This window comes from Poromitra crassiceps (assembly GCF_964638095.1).
Source record: "Poromitra crassiceps genome assembly, chromosome: 8".
In the NCBI taxonomy this organism is placed as follows: Eukaryota; Metazoa; Chordata; class Actinopteri; order Beryciformes; family Melamphaidae; genus Poromitra; species Poromitra crassiceps.
Genome location: NC_139629.1, coordinates 32,129,111 through 32,154,398, shown reverse-complemented (window position 1 = coordinate 32,154,398; position 25,288 = coordinate 32,129,111). Strand labels below are relative to the sequence as shown.

At 46.4% G+C, this 25,288-nt stretch overlaps 1 protein-coding gene and 2 pseudogenes across 3 annotated transcripts in view; 2 read left to right on the top strand and 1 right to left on the bottom strand.

The window, feature by feature from the left end:
* The window catches only part of wdr7 (WD repeat domain 7), a 366,561-nt gene that overhangs the window by 266,375 nt on the left and 74,898 nt on the right, over positions 1–25,288 (bottom strand). Inside the window, exon 15 of the mRNA XM_083642120.1 lies at positions 22,355–22,569. Within this exon, the coding sequence (XP_083498246.1) occupies positions 22,355–22,569 (215 nt within the window). The remainder of the gene's footprint in view (positions 1–22,354; positions 22,570–25,288) is intronic.
* LOC310781573 (DNA excision repair protein ERCC-6-like pseudogene) lies at positions 4,839–8,864 on the top strand (annotated as a pseudogene). The gene is made up of 2 exons: positions 4,839–7,325; positions 8,841–8,864. The product of its transcript is annotated as a DNA excision repair protein ERCC-6-like pseudogene (transcript).
* Positions 10,807–21,111, top strand: LOC310781572 (DNA excision repair protein ERCC-6-like pseudogene; annotated as a pseudogene). The gene is made up of 2 exons: positions 10,807–13,767; positions 21,022–21,111. The product of its transcript is annotated as a DNA excision repair protein ERCC-6-like pseudogene (transcript).

Genomic DNA, 25,288 nt, shown 5'->3' with positions numbered 1-25,288 from the left:
TGAACGGCACCACAAGGAGGAACTTAAGGAGAAAGTGGAGCTCTTTAGTAAAGTTACAGGACCCATCAATGAAACTGAACGGCATCACAAGGAGGAACTTAAGGAGAAAGTGGAGCTCTTTAGTAAAGTTACAGGACCCATCAATGAAACTGAACGGCATCACAAGGAGGAACTTAAGGAGAAAGTGGAGCTCTTTAGTAAAGTTACAGGACCCATCAATGAATCTGAACGGCACCACAAGGAGGAACTTAAGGAGAAAGTGGAGCTCTCTGGTACGTAGAGGGACCGGGCTCTGTGGTTTGCCACCAGGCCGGGCTCCTCCCTCGTCTCACCAGGTCTATGACCTGTGCGCTGCACCAGACTCCCCCGCTCCAAACATCTCATTACGAGGTGATGGTATCTTGGTGGATACCATGCAGTACCAGTACTTGGTGGCACTGCAGTCTCCACTTGCGGCTTGAATGGCCCTCCTAAAAGGCCTCTCGTGGGTTGTTGGGCTTCTTCCTCACGGAAGACGCAGGCTGCGGAGCTAACCCATCAATGATACTGAACGGCAGGAACTTCAGGAATAACTGAAGCTCTTAAAGGAGAAAGTGGAGCTGTTGAATAAAGTTAAGCTGTTGAATAAAGTTAAAGGAGACCGTGAACAAACAGCACTACACATTAAGGACCAGGCAGATTGATGATGAGTTTAATAAGCTTCAGCAGTTTCTCCAAAAGGAAAAGGAGGCCAGGTTGGCTGCACTGATGGAGGAAAAGAATCAGAAGAGTCAGGTGATGAGGGAGAAGATTGAGGGTCTGAGCAGAGACATAGCGGCTCTTTCATCCGGAGTCCCCCTGGACCCCGTGCCGAAGGACCCCCAGCTGGTCTCAGGAGCTCTGATAGATGAGGCCAAACACGTTGGCAACCTGCGCTTCAAAGTTTGGAGCAAGATGAAGGAGATGGTCTCCAAAACTCCCGCCCAGCATCACAAGGAGGAACTTAAGGAGAAAGTGGAGCTCTTCAGTAAAGTTAAAGGACCCATCAATGAAACAACGGCACCACAAGGATGAACTTGAGAAATTGGAGCTCTTTAGTAAATTTAAAGGAACCTGACAGAGCAGTGCCAAATTTTGTGCAATTCGGCACAGCGCCACCTACTGGCAACACAAAAAGTGGTTCATCTTGAGAACCGTTCATCCGATTGACTTCAAACTTGGGGAGTGTGCTCCTGGGAACTCGAAGTAGTGCGGCGCTGAATTTCTTGCAATTTGACATAGTGCCACCTGCTGGCAATACAAAAAGCAGTTTATCTCGAGAAACATTTGTCCCATTGTGACTTCAAACTTGGGGAGTGTGCTGCTCGGACCCCGATGGAGTTTAAGAAGCTTCGGCAGTTTCTTCAAAATGAAAAGGAGGCCAGGTTGGCTGCACTGATGGAGGAAAAGGAGCGGAAGAGTCAAGTTATGAGGGAGAAGATTGACGGTCTGAGCAGAGACATAGCAGCAGCTCTTTTGTCCGGAGTCCCCCTGGACCCCCTGCCGAAGGACCTCCAGCTGGTGTCAGGAGCTCTGATAGACGAGGCCAAACACGTGGGCAACCTGCGCTTCAAAGTCTGGTGCAAGATGAATGAGATGGTCTCCAAAACTCCCGTCCAGCATCACAAGGAGGAACTTAAGGAGAAAGTCGAGCTCTTTAGTAAAGTTACACGACCCATCAATGAAACTGAACGGCAGCACAAGGAGGAACTTGAGAAAGTGGAGCTCTTTAGTAAAGTTACAGGACCCATCAATGAAACTGAACGGCACCACAAGGAGGAACTTAAGGAGAAAGTGGAGCTCTTTAGTAAAGTTAGAGGACCCATCAATGAAACTGAACGGCACCACAAGGAGGAACTTAAGGAGAAACTGGAGCTCTTTAGTAAAGTTACACGACCCATCAATGATACTGAACGGCACCACAAGGAGGAACTTAAGGAGAAAGAGGAGCTCTTTAGTAAAGTTAAAGGACCCATCAATGATACTGAACGGCAGGAACTTCAGGAATCACTGAAGCTCTTAAAGGAGAAAGTGGAGCTGTTGAATAAAGTTAAAGGAGACCGTGAACAAACAGCAGAACACCTTAAGGACCAGGCCCGACACACAGAGAGGCAGATTAATGAAGAGTTTAAGAAGCTTCAGCAGTTTCTTCAAAATGAAAAGGAGGCCAGGTTGGCTGCACTGACGGAGGAAAAGGAGCGGAAGAGTCAAGTTATGAGGGAGAAGATTGACGGTCTGAGCAGAGACATAGCAGCAGCTCTTTTGTCCGGAGTCCCCCTCGACCCCCTGCCGAAGGACCTCCAGCTGGTGTCAGGAGCTCTGATAGACGAGGCCAAACACGTGGGCAACCTGCGCTTCAAAGTCTGGTGCAAGATGAATGAGATGGTCTCCAAAACTCCCGTCCAGCATCACAAGGAGGAACTTAAGGAGAAAGTCGAGCTCTTTAGTAAAGTTACACGACCCATCAATGAAACTGAACGGCAGCACAAGGAGGAACTTGAGAAAGTGGAGCTCTTTAGTAAAGTTACAGGACCCATCAATGAAACTGAACGGCATCACAAGGAGGAACTTAAGGAGAAAGTGGAGCTCTTTAGTAAAGTTACAGGACCCATCAATGAAACTGAACGGCATCACAAGGAGGAACTTAAGGAGAAAGTGGAGCTCTTTAGTAAAGTTACAGGACCCATCAATGCAACTGAACGGCATCACAAGGAGGAACTTAAGGAGAAAGTGGAGCTCTTTAGTAAAGTGACAGGACCCATCAATGAAACTGAACGGCACCACAAGGAGGAACTTAAGGATAAAGTGGAGCTCTTTAGTAAAGTTACAGGACCCATCAATGAAACTGAACGGCATCACAAGGAGGAACTTAAGGAGAAAGTGGAGCTCTTTAGTAAAGTTACAGGACCCATCAATGAAACTGAACGGCACCACAAGGAGGAACTTAAGGAGAAACTGGAGCTCTTTAGTAAAGTTACACGACCCATCAATGAAACTGAACGGCATCACAAGGAGGAACTTGAGAAAGTGGAGCTCTTTCGTAAAGTTACAGGACCCATCAATGAAACTGAACGGCATCACAAGGAGGAACTTAAGGAGAAAGTGGAGCTCTTTAGTAAAGTTACAGGACCCATCAATGAAACTGAACGGCATCACAAGGAGGAACTTAAGGAGAAAGTGGAGCTCTTTAGTAAAGTTACAGGACCCATCAATGCAACTGAACGGCATCACAAGGAGGAACTTAAGGAGAAAGTGGAGCTCTTTAGTAAAGTGACAGGACCCATCAATGAAACTGAACGGCACCACAAGGAGGAACTTAAGGATAAAGTGGAGCTCTTTAGTAAAGTTACAGGACCCATCAATGAAACTGAACGGCATCACAAGGAGGAACTTAAGGAGAAAGTGGAGCTCTTTAGTAAAGTTACAGGACCCATCAATGAAACTGAACGGCACCACAAGGAGGAACTTAAGGAGAAACTGGAGCTCTTTAGTAAAGTTACACGACCCATCAATGAAACTGAACGGCATCACAAGGAGGAACTTGAGAAAGTGGAGCTCTTTCGTAAAGTTACAGGACCCATCAATGAAACTGAACGGCATCACAAGGAGGAACTTAAGGAGAAAGTGGAGCTCTTTAGTAAAGTTACAGGACCCATCAATGAAACTGAACGGCACCACAAGGAGGAACTTAAGGAGAAAGTGGAGCTCTTTAGTAAAGTTAAAGGACCCATCAATGATACTGAACGGCAGGAACTTCAGGAATCACTGAAGCTCTTAAAGGAGAAAGTGGAGCTGTTGAATAAAGTTAAAGGAGACCGTGAACAAACAGCACTACACATTAAGGACCAGGCCCGACACACAGAGAGGCAGATTGATGATGAGTTTAATACGCTTCAGCAGTTTCTCCAAAAGGAAAAGGAGGCCAGGTTGGCTGCACTGATGGAGGAAAAGAATCAGAAGAGTCAGGTGATGAGGGAGAAGATTGACGGTCTGAGCAGAGACATAGCGGCTCTTTCATCCGGAGTCCCCCTGGACCCCCTGCCGAAGGACCCCCAGCTGGTCTCAGGAGCTCTGATAGATGAGGCCAAACACGTTGGCAACCTGCGATTCAAAGTTTGGAGCAAGATGAAGGAGATGGTGTCCAAAACTCCCGCCCAGCATCACAAGGAGGAACTTAAGGAGAAAGTGGAGCTCTTCAGTAAAGTTAAAGGACCCATCAATGAAACAACGGCACCACAAGGATGAAGTTGAGAAACGAGCTCTTTAGTAAATTTAAAGGAACCTGACATAGAGCTGTGCCGAATTTTGTGCAATTCGGCACAGCGCCACCTACTGGCAACACAAAAAGTGGTTTATCTTGAGAACCCCTTGTCCGATGGTAATGTCGAGATCTTGAGTTGCCCCGGTCATTGACATCAGTTAATTGGATACTGTGACAGCATCACCGATGTCAGTGTTGACATTTTGACATCAACATCATCAGTGATTTATGACATCAGTGATGTTATTATTGACAGTAATTTATTGAGTGGCATTACTGATGACATCACAACTGCTCAAGTGACATCACTGATGACATCATCACTGATGATCACTGAAAATAAGGCCAGTAGATGATGGGATTGGTATTTAACAGAGCTCTTCCCTCAGGACGACCATAAGGTCTCTGGACTCTGCACAAAGAACAAACTCCAACAATGCCAAAAAGGAAAGGTTCTCTACTCTCCAATCCTGAAGCCAAGCGCAGGAAATTAGCTCATGCTAGCGAAACACCTGAGGAGTCAGATGGCATTAATGCAAGTGAGAAAAATAAAATGGTTATGGCACAGCAAGGCTCAGAGAGTAAGGATGAAGAGTTTGTCAACATCAACAACAGCGGCTTAATGCTTTTCAGAGAATTACATGACAATCTGTATGAGCACCAGAGAGCTGGAGTAGCCTTCTTGTACAGTCTGTACAGAGACGGCCATAAGGGAGGGATTCTGGCAGATGACATGGGCCTCGGGAAGACCATCCAGGTCATCTGCTTCCTTTCCGGCATGTACCGTGTTCAACTGGTGAAACACACGCTGCTTGTCATGCCAACAACAATCATCATAAACTGGACCAAAGAGTTTGCCAAGTGGGCTCCTGGCATGAGGGTCAAGGAGTTTCACGGCATATGCAAGGCGGAGCGGAACAAGAATTTGAAGGAAATTCAGAGCCTGGGTGGCGTGATCATCACCACGTACCCAATGCTTATCAACAACTGGCGGCGCCTGGCATTCCACTGTGGCCAAAAGTTCAAATGGGACTACATGATCCTGGATGAAGCACACAAAATAAAAACCAGCTCCACAAAAACAGCCAAAAGTGCCGACGGCATACCCGCCAGAAACCGTGTTCTTCTAACAGGCACTCCAGTCATGAACAAACTGAGAGAAATGTGGGCTCTCTTTGACTTTGCTTGCCAAGGCAGGCTCCTCGGCACCTCTAAAACGTTTAAAGTGGAGTATGAGAACCCCATCACACGTGCCAGAGAGAAGGACGCAGATCCTCGAGAGAAGGCTCTTGGGTTCAAGATGTCTGAGAACCTGATGGCCATTATAAAGCCCTGCTTCCTCCGCAGGACAAAATCTGAGGTGCAGAAGATGAAGAGCACACAGTTGAAAGAACAACACATAGAAAAGGATGGCAAAGTCCCGAATCATCCCAAAGAAGTTGGGGCGGTCATGCCAACACTGACGAGGAAGAACGACCTAATCGTTTGGACATACCTGAGCAAGTTGCAGGAAGATATATATAGGCAGTTTCTTTCAACGGACCATGTCAAGCAGGCGCTGATGACTATGGCGTCGCCTCTCGCTGAACTGGACATCCTGAAGAAGTTGTGTGACCACCCAAGACTGCTCACTCAGCAGGCTAGGGCTCAGTTAGGCCTGAAGAGTGCAAATGACACCGAAACAACCGACGGAAAATTAATATCAGAAGACTTAATATCAGAGTCCGGAAAGCTTGTGTTTCTGATGGCGCTTCTCGAGAGGCTCAAACAGGAAGGTCACCGCACACTCGTCTTTTCTCGTTCCAGAAAGGTTCTTAGAATCATTCAACAAGTCCTGGAAAATAGAGGCTTCAAAATATTGAGACTGGACGGTACGATAACTCAGCTTGCCGAGAGAGAGATGCTCATCTCGAAGTTCCAGACAGAGGAGCAGCACTGCGTCTTCCTCCTGACCACCCAGGTAGGTGGAGTTGGAATCAATTTGACGGCAGCAACCAGAGTTGTGATCTTCGACCCCAGCTGGAACCCAGCCACAGATGCTCAGGCTGTTGACAGAGCATACCGTATCGGCCAGACTGAAAACGTGGTGATCTACAGGCTGATCACCTGTGGGACGGTGGAGGAGAAGATCTACAGACGGCAAATCTTTAAAGATTCCCTGGTCAGACAGGCCACTGGAGACATGAAGAATCCATTCCGCTACTTCAGCCAGCAGGAGCTGAGGGGGCTCTTCACGCTGCAAGATACAAGATCCTCTTCCACGCAGATGCAGCTCCAATCCCTGCACTCCAGACACAGGAGGACAGATCCTAAGTTGGATGAACACATCGCCTACCTCCATGACATGAATATGTTTGGCATCTCTGATCACGACCTCATGTTCTCTCTCAACGACCATGACGAGGCCACCGTGGACCAAGAAGCACACCACTACAACGAGGGGAGGGTCCAGAAGGCTCAGGCATTGATGAAGGCCCAGTCGCAGATGCAAACGCACCTGACTGAGAGCATGGCATCGAACACAGAACCAGCATGGCTCAGACAACCGGTTCAACACAACAGGGAGTGGTCAAGTGAGAAGAAACCAAGAGTTAATTTTAATGTGGATAACTCCTGTGAGAAAAGAGATAAAGAAGAGCTTGAGCAAAGTAGGAACGTCTCCCATGTTGCTGAATTGGATGGATCAATGGAGTCGGACACCTCGATTATCACTACCAAGAGGAAAAGAACAGCAGTGATTTATGATAGTGAGGAGGAAGATGATGGGCAGCAGAGACAACCAACCTTGATGAATAATTCCAGGCAGCAGGAGCCTCCACACATGTGTTTCCATGAGTCTGATAGGGAGTACCGTCTGACTTACCAGACCACCGCAACGCAATTACCACACTGTCAAGGCCTCCCTACCTTGCAGCCACGACCTCCCACGGCTCGTAGATATCCAGCAACATTCTTACCTCAACAGTCTACAAGTTGGTACCAGTCTGGGCACCGACCCGTGCAGCCTCCGTATGGCATAGCAGCTGTACCTGAGCAAACCTACAGGGTACCTACTACACCAACCACCGTGCAGCCACCACCTCCCAGGACTCCTAGATATCCAGCAGCTGTCTTAACTCAACAGTCTACAAGTTGCTACCAGTCTGGTCACCCACCGGTTCATCCTCCCTATGGCCTAAGAGCTGTAGCAGAGCAAACCTACAGGGGACCCAGACCAACCATCCCCAACTTAAGCTACCGTGCCCAGAGTGAATTTGCCCAACTCATAGCAGTGAAGAACATCCTGAAGGGTAGTAAGGCTGTAATGCCTTACTGCGCTCTTACCTTCTCTCTCTCTCTCCTTTTCTCTCTCTCTCTCCTTCTCTCTCTCTTTCTCCGTTAACGGAGAGAGAGGTCTCCGAGCAGTCTCCTCCTCCGAGAGAGAGGAAAAGACCTGCTGCATACGGGACACGCCGACACAGTCCGCGGGAGAAAATACACTCTAAAATCTAATTGATTCTCATGACTTTTGCAATGACTGTCAAACCTAAATTTATATACTTTGCGACGTTCATCATCGTTCAAATTTGACTGGTAGCTTATTAACATAGGTTCCTGTGATGTGATGAACTCAAAATGCTAAATAATAAAAATATATTTCTGGTTTCCAGGGACTAAGTTATTAACCTGATATGACATGTTATGTGATATTAGTGTAATTAACAGTTATTAAACTGATATGACATGGTATGTGATAGTGTAATTTACAGTTATTAACCTTATATGACATGTTATGTGTGTTATGGGAGTTACCAGGCAGGGAAATGACACCACCATCTCGTCTATTTTACTCTACTGCCAAATACTTACTGCACTTTGTGCAATAATCAAGTAATCCACACTTACAGATGTTCACTTTACTGACTGGACCTAATGCACCTATATAAGTCTATAGGTCAAATAAAAAAATCATACAAGAAATTATTAAAATCGAATATTAAAATAAAAGCACTGTAAATCGAATTGGATTATTGAGGAAGATTGACAGCCCTAATGATGTCACAATGACCTAAAATGGCCTGCGAAGCGAAGGCCTAAAACATAAAATATCGCTGTTATAGTGCAAAAATGTGGCAGGTTGGTATAATCTTTTGTTTCTGTGTAGTGGGTGACATTTCCAACCTAATGTGCAATGTTTGCCTGCTGTGGGCCTCATGGTTTCTGACATGCATACTGTTTTACAAAAGAATAATACACATAGCAATTACAATAAGAACATGAAGTGTCTGTGTATGAGTGACCAAATTGTGTTCGATTTGACATCAGTACAGACAGTATGGGCGGAGCCACTTCCCACACAATACCTGTCAATCACAGTGTGTGTGGTGGGGCGTCCTCTTCCCACACAACACCTCTCAATCACAGTGTGGGTAGGGCCTCTTCCCACACATCACTTGTCAATCACAGTGTGGGCGGGGCCTCCCCACACATCACCTGTCAGTGTGGGCGGGGCAACTTCCCACGCATCACCTTTCAATCAACAGTGTGGAACTTGATTCTAATGCCAAATGCACATGTGCAGTTTGAGCCCATCGTCTCACAATAACCCTAACCATTTCATTCACCGATGACATCATCCCCAATTACATCACAATTGCTCAGTAACATCACTGATGACATCATCACTGAAACATGACTGATGACATCACAATTGCTTGAGTGACATCACTGATTACATCATCAGCGATGACAATTGCTCAAGATTTCCCCCCCAAAACTATTCAACAAAAAGGTACAAAGTTATGTCAGACAAACAAAATACATTAATTCAATGCAATAAATGATGATTACAAAGACAGATAGAATGCTGACATGACGATGAGATCACTTATTGCTCAAGTGACATCACTGATGACATCACAAATGACATCATTGCTCAAGTGCCCCCAACATATGTCATAAGTATGACATCCATCTGTGATATAATGGCATGACTAGTAGTGGCCAAGCCGTTTACAACTGTATGACATCATCGGTGATTTATCACCTCATCATTGTTTGTGACATCATCAGTGATTTATGAAATAATCAGTGATATACTACGTCATCATAGTGGTGACCTGGTCAAGCAGTCTAGAACCACATGTCAGTGACCTGGATGCAACATAAAGGATGCCAACTGCCATAAAACACCACAGAAGGAAAACACACAATTGCTCATGTGCAGTGTGCACTTATGACTGGTGATATGAGATCACTTATTGCTCAAGTGACATCACTGATGACATCACAAATGACATCATTGCTCAAGTGCCCCCAACATATGTCATAAGTATGACATCCATCTGTGATATAATGGCATGACTAGTAGTGGCCAAGCCGTTTACAACTGTATGACATCATCGGTGATTTATCACCTCATCATTGTTTGTGACATCATCAGTGATTTATGAAATAATCAGTGATATACTACGTCATCATAGTGGTGACCTGGTCAAGCAGTCTAGAACCACATGTCAGTGACCTGGATGCAACATAAAGGATGCCAACTGCCATAAAACACCACAGAAGGAAAACACACAATTGCTCATGTGCAGTGTGCACTTATGACTGGTGATATCACAGTGTCAAGAGTGATATCATCAGTGCATTGACATGTCACTCGGGCTGAGCATGCCAAGTTAAGCAATTGTGCGCGGGTGATGTCACAATGTCAAGTGTGACATCATCAGTGCATTACATTATGACATCATCAGTGATCTCACTCAGGCTGAGCATGCTCAGTTGAGCAATTGTGCACCAATGATGTCACAATGTCAAGACTGACATGTCACACAGGCATCTCGAGCAGTGTGTGTGAGGGTGTGTGTGACATCACTGGTGACATCACTGACACTCATGTATAGAATTGGTGATGTCGAGATCTTGAGTTGCCCCGGTCATTGACATCAGTTAATTGGATACTGTGACAGCATCACCGATGTCAGTGTTGACATTTTGACATCATCATCATCAGTGATTTATGACATCAGCGATGTTATTATTGACAGTAATTTATTGAGTGGCATTACTGATGACATCACAACTGCTCAAGTGACATCACTGATGACATCATCACTGATGATCACTGATAATAAGGCCAGTAGATGATGGGATTGGTATTTAACAGAGCTCTTCCCTCAGGACGACCATAAGCACTGTTAAGGCATCACATATATCTCGACTCTTAGCTAAGTCGTTGTACAACCTAAGAGACAACCTCCAGGGATTTGAGAGTACACACTCAAGCAGGTATCTTGCCTCTTAGCTACGTCGCCACGTGACCTAAGTGCCAACGTCCAACAATTCGAGTACCACGCGCATCGGTACTACACTACTTGAGCAGTCAAATGAACTGGACTCTGCACAAAGAACAAACTCCAACAATGCTAAAAAGGAAAGGTTCTCTACTCTCCAATCCTGAAGCCAAGCGCAGGAAATTAGCTCATGCTAGCGAAGCACCTGAGGAGTCAGATGGCATTAATGCAAGTGAGAAAAATAAAATGGTTATGGCACAGCAAGGCTCAGAGAGTAAGGATGAAGAGTTTGTCAACATCAACAACAGCGGCTTAATGCTTTTCAGAGAATTACATGACAATCTGTATGAGCACCAGAGAGCTGGAGTAGCCTTCTTGTACAGTCTGTACAGAGACGGCCATAAGGGAGGGATTCTGGCAGATGACATGGGCCTCGGGAAGACCATCCAGGTCATCTGCTTCCTTTCCGGCATGTACCGTGTTCAACTGGTGAAACACACGCTGCTTGTCATGCCAACAACAATCATCATAAACTGGACCAAAGAGTTTGCCAAGTGGGCTCCTGGCATGAGGGTCAAGGAGTTTCACGGCATATGCAAGGCGGAGCGGAACAAGAATTTGAAGGAAATTCAGAGCCTGGGTGGCGTGATCATCACCACGTACCCAATGCTTATCAACAACTGGCGGCGCCTGGCATTCCACTGTGGCCAAAAGTTCAAATGGGACTACATGATCCTGGATGAAGCACACAAAATAAAAACCAGCTCCACAAAAACAGCCAAAAGTGCCGACGGCATACCCGCCAGAAACCGTGTTCTTCTAACAGGCACTCCAGTCATGAACAAACTGAGAGAAATGTGGGCTCTCTTTGACTTTGCTTGCCAAGGCACGCTCCTCGGCACCTCTAAAACGTTTAAAGTGGAGTATGAGAACCCCATCACACGTGCCAGAGAGAAGGACGCAGATCCTCGAGAGAAGGCTCTAGGGTTCAAGATGTCTGAGAACCTGATGGCCATTATAAAGCCCTACTTCCTCCGCAGGACAAAATCTGAGGTGCAGAAGATGAAGAGCACACAGTTGAAAGAACAACGCATAGACAAGGATGGCAAAGTCCCGAATCATCCCAAAGAAGTTGGGGCGGTCATGCCAACACTGACGAGGAAGAACGACCTAATCGTTTGGACATACCTGAGCAAGTTGCAGGAAGATATATATAGGCAGTTTCTTTCAACGGACCATGTCAAGCAGGTGCTGATGACTACGGCGTCGCCTCTCGCTGAACTGGACATCCTGAAGAAGTTGTGTGACCACCCAAGACTGCTCACTCAGCAGGCTAGGGCTCAGTTAGGCCTGAAGAGTGCAAATGACACCGAAACAACCGACGGAAAATTAATATCAGAAGACTTAATATCAGAGTCCGGAAAGCTTGTGTTTCTGATGGCGCTTCTCGAGAGGCTCAAACAGGAAGGTCACCGCACACTCGTCTTTTCTCGTTCCAGAAAGGTTCTTAGAATCATTCAACAAGTCCTGGAAAATAGAGGCTTCAAAATATTGAGACTGGACGGTACGATAACTCAGCTTGCCGAGAGAGAGATGCTCATCTCAAAGTTCCAGACAGAGCAGCAGCACTCCGTCTTCCTCCTGACCACGCAGGTAGGTGGAGTTGGAATCAATTTGACGGCAGCAACCAGAGTTGTGATCTTCGACCCCAGCTGGAACCCAGCCACAGATGCTCAGGCTGTTGACAGAGCATACCGTATCGGCCAGACTGAAAACGTGGTGATCTACAGGCTGATCACCTGTGGGACGGTGGAGGAGAAGATCTACAGACGGCAAATCTTTAAAGATTCCCTGGTCAGACAGGCCACTGGGGACATGAAGAATCCATTCCGCTACTTCAGCCAGCAGGAGCTGAGGGAGCTCTTCACGCTGCAAGATACAAGATCCTCTTCCACGCAGATGCAGCTCCAATCCCTGCACTCCAGACACAGGCGGACAGATCCTAAGTTGGATGAACACATCGCCTACCTCCATGACATGAATATGTTTGGCATCTCTGATCACGACCTCATGTTCTCTCTCGTCAACGACCATGACGAGGCCACCGTGGACCAAGAAGCACACCACTACATCGAGGGGAGGGTCCAGAAGGCTCAGGCATTGATGAAGGCCCAGTCGCAGATGCAAACGCACCTGACTGAGAGCATGGCATCGAACACAGAACCAGCATGGCTCAGACAACCGGTTCAACACAACAGGGAGTGGTCAAGTGAGAAGAAACCAAGAGTTAATTTTAATGTGGATAACTCCTGTGAGAAAAGAGATAAAGAAGAGCTTGAGCAAAGTAGGAACGTCTCCCATGTTGCTGAATTGGATGGATCAATGGAGTTGGACACCTCGATTATCACTACCAAGAGGAAAAGAACAGCAGTGATTTATGATAGTGAGGAGGAAGATGATGGGCAGCAGAGACAACCAACCTTGATGAATAATTCCAGGCAGCAGGAGCCTCCACACATGTGTTTCCATGAGTCTGATAGGGAGTACCGTCTGACTTACCAGACCACCGCAACGCAATTACCACACTGTCAAGGCCTCCCTACCTTGCAGCCACCACCTCCCACGGCTCCTAGCTATCCAGCAACATTCTTACCTCAACAGTCTACAAGTTGGTACCAGTCTGGGCACCGACCCGTTCAGCCTCCGTATGGCATAGCAGCTGTACCTGAGCAAACCTACAGGGTACCTACACCAACCACCGTGCAGCCACCACCTCCCAGGACTCCTAGATATCCAGCAGCTGTCTTAACTCAACAGTCTACAAGTTGCTACCAGTCTGGTCACCCACCGGTTCATCCTCCCTATGGCCTAAGAGCTGTAGCAGAGCAAACCTACAGGGGACCCAGACCAACCATCCCCAACTTAAGCTACCGTGCCCCTAGTGAATTTGCCCAACTCATAGCAGTGAAGAACCTCCTGAAGGGTAGTAAGGCTGTAATGCCTTACTGCCCTTACTGCAAGGCAGAACACTACTTCAATCAGTGCACGGCCGTCACAAAGCTGTCCAAGGACTGTCTCAAGAAGTGGATATGGACCAATGGGCTGTGCTGGCTCTGTGCAGGCCGCCATCAAGCTAAGCACTGCAACCTTAATCTCAAGAAGCCCTGTGGCCTGTGCCAAGGGAGACACCTGCATGTTCTGCATGAAGTCAACGTTAGAGCACCAGAAGAGACAGCAAAGCCAACTAAAAGCCATTCAAAAGATTTTGAGTTGCAGGCTGCAGCTTTACATAATGTAAGCTTGCACACCAGACCAGAACTTAAGTGCAGCAAGAAAAACAAAACACAGTGTCTAATAACGCCATGGCAAGTTACTAGGTGCGCAGTTTGTGAACGAAGCATCGGTGATGATGTCATCAGTGATGACATGACTCATAACATCACTAACTGAGACATCAGCACCGATGACATCACAATTTCTCTATCACTTATGACATCACCGACGACATCACAATTGCTCGAGTAACATCACTGACGACAATAGCACCAATGGCATCCCAATTCTTCGAGTGACAGTCACTGATGACATCAAATTGCTCAAGTGACTTAATCACTGATGACATCATCACACTAATGGCATTCCTCACTGAGACATCACCGATGACATAATTGCTCGACTGACATCACTGATGTCATCTTCACTGTAGACCACTCACTGACGACATCTAAACCGATTACATCACAATTGCTCGAGTGACATCACTCACTGATCACATCACAATTGCTTGAGTGACATCACTCACCGATGACATCACAATTGCTCGAGTGACAACAGCCAACTAAAAGCAATTTCACAACCACACAGATTTTGAGTGCAACTTTGGCTGCAACTTTACATAATGGAAGCTTGCACACCAAAAGACAAGTTACTACGTGTGTAGATTCTGAACAAAGCATCTGATGACATCACTCACTGTTGACTTCACTCACTGTGGACATCATCACCATTGCTCGAGTGACATGACGACATCATCACTGAAGGTGTCACCGCTGACGTCACAATTGTCTGAGTGACATCACTTACGACTTACGATCACTCATCACAATTGCTCGAGTAATCATCACTGATGACATCATGCTGACATGGAGTGACATCAATGATGACAACTTGTGACATCACTCACCGATGACATCACAATTGCTCGAGCGTGAGCATAGAATATACATAATCAGTGATATATGACATTGCTATAGTAGTGACCTGCAGTGGGTTGCACCAGCTGTGCGTAAGTTGAAACGTAAGCTAGTTTGAATGTAAAGTCTCACTAAGTCCGAGTTTACGCACTACTAAAAATATTTGGGTTGCACCAAGTGAAATAGTTACAACGTAGGCATAAGTTAGAACTTAAATTTTACACCTACCTCTTACTAGGTGTAAAGTCCTCCGTAAAATAGCAGTTGGCACGGATTGCAACTTGGCACCGTGGCGCATCGTTGTTTTGCGTCCGCAACGCGCTCTCCGTGATCAATTATTACTCCCTTTGATATGACTCACGCTTTTGTTTCCCACAAGCTGCAGCACTGCATACAAATTAAAATAACCGCAACAATTTAGTGAGGCAGGATGGTGGTAAATTAGCCTACAATACTGATGAAGAGCTCACAGATAAACGTTAACAGTAATATGAATTTTAAACGAACGTTACTCAATAACGTTCTCATTTGGTTAGTGTTGATGAAATATGAAAGCACTAATTTGCGGTGGGCAACATGTCCTGTTTTCACTCCACTTACTTAAACAACCGTAAATAAACACCGTTTCCACCGTGCTTTTCACTGATTGGTCACATATACTGTACACGTCATTGTCTGCGACACTATTCTGATTAGTATGGACTTTACGGTCTACTAGTTAAGATGTACCTTACGTCTCTGTGGTGCAACTCAACAAAGACACAACTTTAGTGTCAAACTAACTAGTTTGAACGTAGCAGTTAGTGTGGACTTTACACCCTGACAGAACTTACGTTCAGCTGGTGCAACAGGCTGCTGGCCACCAGGCTGAGCCGGCGAGAACTGCATGACATCATCATTGCCCTGGCCATTTTCTGGCCTTGGACATAGAACTATTATGACATAATCAGTGATTTATGACCTCAGTGCAGTGTGAGATGTGATTTGTCTACTATCATGGGGACATACAGACATACACAGTCCCTCGTATAGATGCCTGGGCCCCTAGCGGCCACACCCGCAAGCACTTTGACTTTTGCGGAATTCCGTCTGAAAATGTACACTTGACTTGATCAATGAAATATTTTGCTTTCTATCTTTTCCAAACGCTGCCCCAGAGACCCAAATTTGAGATAAATGTGGGGCTTTTGATGCTGGTTATGACACTTTTGGCACTTTTCTCCACCATCGAGTCCATCCTCACCTCCATCAACGTCTGATATGATGCTGCTGCTGCACACATCTGCAGAACATCATCGGCCGTGCTGAAAAGGTAGGCGACTGCAGCCTGCCATCCATTCAGGTACTAGACACTGCCAGAATGATGGCTGATCCCCAGCCAGGACAGGAACTTTTCATGGCCCTCCACCATGGCAGAAGACTGATGTCTGGCACTACCAGTCCAGAACCTCTCGTCACAAGGACAGCTTCTACCCAACTGCCATCCGCCTCTTCAATGAGATGCGATAGCCCCCACAGATCAGGACTGTTCCTGTGCTGTGCTGAATTCTACGAGCAGCTTCGGCTCCTCGGGCTGAGGTTTCGCGGAAAATCGGGCGGATGTGACGTTTCTGAGCATTCATGAGCCTGCCTCTCAGCACTTCAGCCAGTAAATACACCAGCGAAGAAGATAAACAGGCTAACGTTAGCTAATGCAGTGAACGAACATCAGCAAACAACCTGCAACAACAGAGTCCAGTAAAAAGTCCACACAGAAAAATAAAAGATTTGTATGTATAGATAGATGGCCGTCTGGCAAAACAGCAGCAATGTGACTGACGTCGGGGGAGGGGGGGGGCATACTTGAGTGGGGGATGTTTTCGGTTCATGGGGTCGTCGGACCTTTTACATTAGCGTTAGCTTGTATTTTTTTATATACATATTTTTTTTTCAATTTTCAGAACAAACCAAAGCAAAACAAACAGACACAAACATACACAGAAAAACTAAACAAAAAACATACAGTATAAACATACAGTATAAACATACAGTATGATGCTACCAGTCGCATAAGGTGCTTAAGTGCCTGTAAGAGATGCCGTACATAAAATCCTGTGCAAAGAGTCCATGAGAAGCCAGGGGGCGACTTATTTGTTTCTAACCTCATCAAAGTAGGTCAGGAACGACCAACTTTGGTCGTTTGCTCTCAAATAATTGAGAACTTCCCAAGTGAGTTAGTCCTCAGGAACCTCCGGGAGTCTCCAGACGCACAACCGAAACCATGTCCGCCAGCCACAGCCGAAAAGAAGGTGGAGAGTGAGACTTCCACTCCTTCAGAATGAGTTCCTTTGCGACAGTGGTCTCCTGCGTCAGAGACTCCTGCACAGCCGTAGGGAGGAGCAGAGAGGATTCAGAACAGCCGAAGATGGCGAGTTCCGCCTCCGGCTGAAGCGTTATTTTACCAGTCAAATATTTTGGCCCAGAATCCGGACAGTGAAGAGCAAAACCAAAAAGCGTGTGACAGTGTACCCTCTGACCTTTGACACCTATCACATAGTGGTGAGACAGAAGGGTAGATCCTATGCAACCTAGACTTGGAATAGTGAAGTCGGTGAGTGACTTTAAACTGGATGGTTAGCTTGTTGTATTAACTTAGCTTGTGTTGTTATCTGCTGTTTACCACAAAACTTACTGCATAAGACCTACCTCAGCTGGCTGGTGCAAAAATTGATGCACAAAATGACGAATGATGAAATTGTTGTGGGAAAAACCATCATTCGTCAGAAAAGACAACACTGAAATCTATTGTGATATTGTGGTTTGGCTGGCTATTAGATAACGTTAGCATGCTTGCTAAGGCGGCTAACTAATATAGCTAATCGATTTACCACCCAGATCTGCTAATAACGTTACCGTTTTTTGTGGATAATCTAACAGTCGCAAATATGTCTTAATATCACTACCATTATGCTTATGACACATTGGTTTGACTGCAGTAACAGATCAAGTACCTGTTCGTTTGGTTGCGTCCAGCTCACATCAGCCCCAGGGTAAGCAGGCAGTTAGCTCCTGGCTCATTGTAACGTTAGACTATTTATCCAGTTCACCACAGCAACGCAAGCCAAAACATAAGCAAACATGCCACAATAACGTCTGTTAATTCGTTCAGAATCCTTCCCAGCCGTCTTGAGGCTGATCTGGCCGATAAAAGTTTCCAAGTTGCTGTTTTCAAGTGACTTTTATCAGCTAACGTTACAAAGCAACAAACACCACAGATCAGCACTGTTTTGGGCCAGGCAGCTGCTGGGCTTGCGCGAGTACGGTGCACGGGCGCCAGCACAGGCTGCCTGAAGTTACTTAATGGCCACCGGTGTCAGTAAGAGTCAGAAGTGGCGGAATGGGCCTTTAAAGAGCATGGAGCAGGGTAAATCCTTTACGAAATGTATACTTAACCTTGTCCATAGGTCCATTTGAAAAGTTAATGCAGGATTTAATTTTTTACAAAACGTGAAAAAAAAGGGGGAAAACACCTTCCTTTTTGAGAAGAAAATAACAGGCTTTTATTTTGTTAATGGAAAGCCCCACTCCCTACTCAGAGTAGGGAGTGGCTCCCGCATGCGCATCTGGCTTCCCCCTCCCCTCCCCTCTGAGGTGCACTAGATAGCAAAATGACCGCTTGCTTCATGTATCAAGCGGTCATTTGCTTGCTTGGTCCCGGTCGGCGATCCCACATGGTACCGATAAACACAAGCCGCAGTAACAGCACACAGAGATGCGTCCAATGAACCCTGTTACTGCTTGGGTTTGGGTCTGACCGTCATCTGGCTCCGGAGGGTACAGTAACGTTACGGTTATTCTGGCTAGCTAACACTAACGTTAGTGGGCTAACGCTAGCTAGCTTAGCAAGTAGACTCACTGTCACAGTGTCCACTGGACATTTTTCCTCAATGAAAATTGTTGTACTGCACTATGGAAGTGACCAAACGTAACATTGATTGTACCTTTATTTATACAGGGGGAGTCTCACTGAGAGCAATGCTCTCTTTTTCAGGAGTGCCCTGTTCACATTCACACACACACATTCATACCTGGAAGCTGACCAGTACAACCACAGTCTGATCTGCTGGCCACTGATCAGCTCCACTGGAGCAGTTGGGGATAAGGGCCTTGCTCAAGGGCACCTCAGTGGTGGTAATGAGGGAGGGGCAAGCGCTGCCTTTTCACTTTCCCCACCCAGATTTATCCTGCCGGTCCCGGGGATTGAACCGACGACCTTCCGGTCACAAGCTCGCTTCTCTAACCATTGGGCCACCACCAGTGTTGGGAAGTAACGAGTTACTAGTTACTCGTTACTGTAATAATATTACTTTTTCCAAGTAACGAGTAGTGTAACGAATTACTATAGAATATAAGTAATAATATTACAGTTACTTCAAGATAAACGAGCTCGTTACGTTAGTCGTTACATCTTTTGTTGAGTCCATTCTGTGATGCCGCTGCGCTGCGAAACGACACGCAGTCGGCATTCACTGATCACAAGCAGCACGGCTTTTAACGCTCCCAAAACAAGGTGACGTCACCGCAGAGCACTTCAGAGCACCCTCTCTGCCCTGTGCTGAGCCAAGGAGGAAAATCCGTGGCTGGATATATTCCCATAACTTTGTTTTTGTCGGGAAGAAAGGTGACACGATTGAACATCAAAGACAAATGTAAACGGTGTCCAGGACAGGTAGACTACTAACACTCTTTCCACTGTGAAAAACACGAGCTCAAACTTCCTAACGTTAACGTTACGAGACGAGAGGACAGCACAACAGAAACCGGAAAACTGTTAAAATACAGAGATAACGTAAAAACTCACAAGCTGGTGGACATCAAACATTGCTGTTATTATTGTCAGGTTAATGTTAATGTTGCAGAGCTAACGTTATTTGTGACACAAACGTGTTAAGCAAAGATGTAGCCTATACGTATTGAGTTTGCATTGGCAGTGCATACTGCATTCTAATAAAACAGAAGCTGTTTAAAAGATTGCATCTTGTCAGTCATCACTTTGAGCCAGGTGTGCTCTTCATCAAGCATCTCTGTAGGAAGCTGTGCTCTGGCAAAGCGATTAGTTTAAATGGAACGGCACATAATAGACCTAGTTCACACATTCGCACCGCAAAGTCTGCATTTTGATGAGAAAAACGCCATGGGCCTTTTTCACAACGGCCATTTGTGTCTAGAAGACAGAGTAGGTGCAACCAACGAACTAATTAAGGCTCCAGCACTGGAACACCTAAATGGACTGGAAGTTGGAAGCCCCAATTAACATCTTGGTGCACCTGTGTTACCTCCTGCCTTTTAGACACAAAATCGCTGCAGTGAAAAAGGCCTATTGCATTTGTGTGGAATGTAACGGAAAAGTAATATAACGAGTATCTAACGAATTACTTTTGGCATGGAGTAATAAGTAAAGTAATAATATTACTTTTGAAAATAGTAACGAGTAATATGTAATATATTACTTTTTTAGTAATGAGTGCCCAACACTGGCCACCACTGCCCAAAATTGATGACTTACCATACACATTCTGTCATGTTTCCAATGAGCTGATGACGTGCTGCCCCACTACTGAACCTAACCAACCATGTCAGCATAACTTCCAGAGAGCCTTACGCCCCGGCACCGAAGACATTATTTGAACGTCTACCAGATAGAACGATCAATGGTATGAAACGCTGCACTCAAATCAAGCAGCACTCAAATTGTATGTAGCTTAGCCACCCAAGCTCATCCGTGTCGATGGCAGATTCAGTCGAACAGATCTCTGGAACAGGCAACTGTGCACCCTATCAGGCGCGTGGTAACCTATTTTCCGCAGGGGGGGCTGGGGCTGCTGTGTAGGAAACGCACATATAACTAACTATGGTAACTAACTAACAGCCTTCACTTTCCTTTTCTGAAATGTTTACATTACTCCTGGCAGGCATTCTGCTGCTTGCTACTGTGTGTCAAGTCACGGACGTGAAGTGGATTTGGAAGTGAGGAGGAATTTCACAATAAAAGCACTCCTATAGCTATATCCTAAATAGGCTATATATTTTCATAGTCTCTTTTAACACATTCCATATTTATAAAATAGTTTATACTATGTTTTTGTTTTAAATTCAAAATTCTAATTTTTAATTTTGTATCATATATATGTTGTTACAATCTTGGATGGTCATATTAAACATGGGCTAAGCTTCAAATAAATAGGTGAAAGTGTTTTAATGTTACCCCCATGAACCCCCCCTCCCCCCCATGAAGTCTCCTAGACGAGAGGACATGGAGCCAGTTGCCAAGCCTAGCCCGGGCCCGCGCCCTGCCCCTCCCTTCCCTGTTCTGACATTCCAGTAGACTGCCACGACAGTAGCGCCCGGCATGGTTTTGCGCAGCCACGACTTGGAGCCTTGCCGCCGATGAGCGGCGACAGCGAGACTGCGCATACTCGAACGTAACTCGTCCAAAACGTTATTGTGTCGTTTACCAAGAACTTGCAATCATGTCGGTGGGGAACATTTTATTGTTCCTCCATTTCAAAACTCATTCCGGTGAGCCTGCAGAAGGTTTTGCTAGATGAGGGACAAGCACTGTTAAATGAGGAAATGGCATTTCCTCATTCCTCACAACAAGGAGTTGACGGCGCTAGACGGCGAATCCCCAACTGGATTTTTTTGCTGCAGCCCTCTCCCTATCCTTCTCCCTCTCCCTCTCCCTCTCCCTCTCCCTCTCCCTCTCCCTCTCCCTCTCCCTCTCCCCCTCTCTCTCTCTCTCTCTCTCCCTCTCTGCACGATTGTGATTTGCAGTGGTTCTCAACGTGGGTTCCAGGTCCTCTGTCTGGGCAGAGGTTTTCAAACACAAACTTTCCCCCCGCTGCCCAACTGGAGTAATTCGGAGGGTGGGGGTTCTTAAAGGGACAGGACCTAAAACAGAGCGTTTCAGACAGAGGCTGAACTGAAGGGGGCAGTGAGAGCCAGTACAAGATAAACAATGAGTTTTTTAAACTATGAATGATGCAATAAGTTACTCTACTGGAGGCCAACAATAAAATAATAATAAATTATATCAGCAAAATATGGGCCCTTATAGTTCATAGATAGTTCATCCTTCCCTGGGAGAGACTGATAGCGTGCTATGTGCGTGCGTGTGTGTGTGTGCGTGTCCTATATGCGTGTGTGTGTGTGTGTGTGCGTGTACGTGTGTGTGCGTGTGTGTCCGTGTGCGTGCGTGTGTGTGTGTGTGTGTGCGTGCACGTGTGTGTGCGTGTGTGTGCATGTGCGTGTGTGTGTGCGTGTGCGTGTGTGCGTGCCGCGCACATACAGTAGCACAAAGAGTGGCTGTAGCGTTGACCTTTGGTTCATCTCCAGCAGAGTTTTAATTGGTCTGAGACTTTGGACAACTATCTGACCTAGATGGCCTGTGTGTGTGTGTGTGTGCGTGTGCGCGTGCGTGTGTGCGCGTGTGTGTGTGTGTGTGTGTGTGCACGTGCGTGTGCGTGTGCGTGTGTGTGCGCGTGTGTGTGTGTGTGTGTGTGTGTGTGTGTGTGTGTGTATGTGTGCGCGTGCGTGCGCGCCGTGTGTATGTGCATGCGTGCGTCTACCTTGTCAGCGTTGTCAGCAGCCAGCAGGTTGGTAGCCAGCGTCTGGAGCTTGTGTTGAGCCATGTTCTTCAGAGCAGCCAGGCTGCGGCGGGACATGGCCTGCTTCAGGTTGACGGCCGGGTGGCTCAGAGCGTCCACCATGGCCGGGGCCAGCTCGTCACAGGCGTTCAGTATGTCCACCGCAGTGATGCCCATCACACAGCGGTCCAATGCACCTGCAACACACACACAGACACGTGGGACATGTAGTCTGACCCAACGCAAGTAAGCTGCGGGTATAAGCTCCGCCATTGCTGTTGTCCTTTTCAGACGCACTTTCCGGTATTCCACAGTTTTTAAAAGTAGCCTACCCATCGCTACGTCAAAGAACAACAACCTGCGACTTAGCAACACCCACGTGCTAAAAATGGATTTCCCCCCCCCCCCCCCACACTTTATTTATCATTTTTCAGTTTACAGGTATAGAATCCCCCCCCCCCCCCCCCCCAAGGCCTTTGTGGGGTGAATACAAAAAGAGAAGGGGGGGGGGGGGGGGGGGGGGGGGGAATGAAAGGAAAGGAAAAATCAGTGGTCTGGTTACAGCAGGTATACATTCATACATGTACAGTACATTACTTTAGGTGTTTGAACGTTAGACTTACAACATTATTGAATTCAACTGGCTGGCTCCTGTATACAATTGTGTCATTGTATGAGAAAAGATTTTATCAAGAGAGAGATATACTTTCAACAAATTATATGAAAGGGGCCCAGGTTTTGACATATTTATCTCATGAGTTGCTTCGATTGTACCTCAACTTCTCTAATGGAACCATAGAAAGCACTTCCTTAACCCATTGTTTGAATGACGGAGGTTTAGCTGACTTCCACTGCAGGAGGATTAGCCTTCGGGCCAAAAATGGAAAGTTTTACATGCATGTTAATCTTTCCCAGGTGCGCCCGCCTCCTGGTCCATCTTCCGTCCGATATGGAAAAACTTAACGCTTCATCCCGGAGGATGTGGAATGTCAGTCTCACCCTACTGCCTAGATCTATCATATAGATCTAAGGATGATATAGATGCTATCACCTTAGTCTTGCGTACCAGCACAAGAGAGAGTCTGGCTGCTCTTACTCTCACTCTGGTATAGCGGGAAAAAAGGCTCTATTATCTTTACAACCATCCACCCAAAGTACCAAGCAGGCCTGCTTTATTGCACAACCCAAATCTTCGTCAAAACTTGCCATTTTCAGCGTGTAGCTTGCTAGCTAGTGTTGTTGTTGTTTCACAGTGGTGGGGTCATTTGAGAGCGACACACAGGGAGCAGAAATGGATTTCCCTTCACTCCGACTGAAATGGTCAAAGCCAATGGCAGAGCTTCTCCCCTAGGAAGAGCTTAACCCTGCAGCCTGCTTCCTGTGAGACAGACTAGGCAGAGCTTCTCCCCTAGGAAGAGCTTAACCCTGCAGCCTGCTTCCTGTGAGACAGACTAGGCAGAGCTTAACCCTGCAGCCTGCTTCCTGTGAGACAGACTAGGCAAAGCTTAACCCTGCAGCCTGCTTCCTGTGACAGACTAGGCAGAGCTTAACCCTGCAGCCTGCTTCCTGTGAGACAGACTAGGCAGAGCTTAACCCTGCAGCCTGCTTCCTGTGAGACAGACTAGGCAGAGCTTATCCCTGCAGCCTGCTTCCAGTGAGTCAGACTAGGCAGAGCTTATCCCTGCAGCCTGCTTCCTGTGAGACATACTATATCATCCTATTAGGGCTGTGCGATTTTGCCTAAAACTAAAATTGACGATTTTTTCTCTCAAAACTCGATTTTCGATTTCGATTTCGATTTATTATACTATTATACTTCTCTAAACATTTGTTGCCCTGCAGAGCTCTTTTCCCCCCTTTTTTCCATAATTGACAATTTACGCTTTTACTCTGAAGGTAGAACAACTCAACTTCCTGTTTTAGCTTGCCGCTGCTATGCTTAACTGTTGCTTGCTAACTTGACACTGGTGGATTTGCGTGTTCCTCCGTGAGATAATTATATTAGTGTCTAATCGACCACCCGTGCTCGGAGTTATATCTGTACTAGAATAACACAAAGTCACAACAGGAATGCGTGGAACTGCGATAGCAGTTAGGGGGAAATTCAGACACACAGGGACAGGTGAGTCAGCTGAGGCTGCTAACTTACAGCCATGAATACAGCCAATCTATCAGTACTCGGTGGCCTCACGTGTTGTTTTGTTATTATGTGAACTGTAAAGGCAACGTTTCATCGTCCGGTGATAACGTCTGTGTTCGTGTGCGCGCGTGAGTGTGTTGTGGCAATCGTTATCTTGTAGGCTACAGCCCACAGTGCGACAAGTCCATTGCGCTGCTGTTTTTAGTAGCCAGTACTAGGCTTGCCGCGATATTAGGTGTTACCAGTGTTACACGGTGGGGAGCCTTACACCGATTACATAACATGCCCACCGGTAACACCTTCAACTCCACCCGCTCGTGACAGTTTCAGCATGAGCTCAGCTGCGCTGGTGTATATTACAAGCGCTCCCTCCTATCCTGGCTGTCTGAGTGTGGCTGTACTGTTCCTTGTATCTCTCTGGTTAGACATACCAGCAAGTAACGTTAGTTGTACATGTTGTGAACACAATCCCCCCTCATAGACATGTAGGTAAGACCCTTATCTAAGCCTGTGTGTATTCTCTTGCCACTGCCATTTCTGGAAATGTGGTTTTAACAGAGAAAAATCTCCGCTAGGATTGATGCTAATATGTTAGCTAAACCTCCGCTAACATTAATGGTAATAATTAGCATTGATGACTTAGCTGTGATAAAAGCACATGCTACTCAGCTATCGTCATTGCCTGGCTTACTGCTGCTTGCTGGTCACGTTAATCCCATGGCCAGAAGAAATCACCAGATTTGTGGCTAATGAAGTTAGTTTCTTTTCTCCAGGAG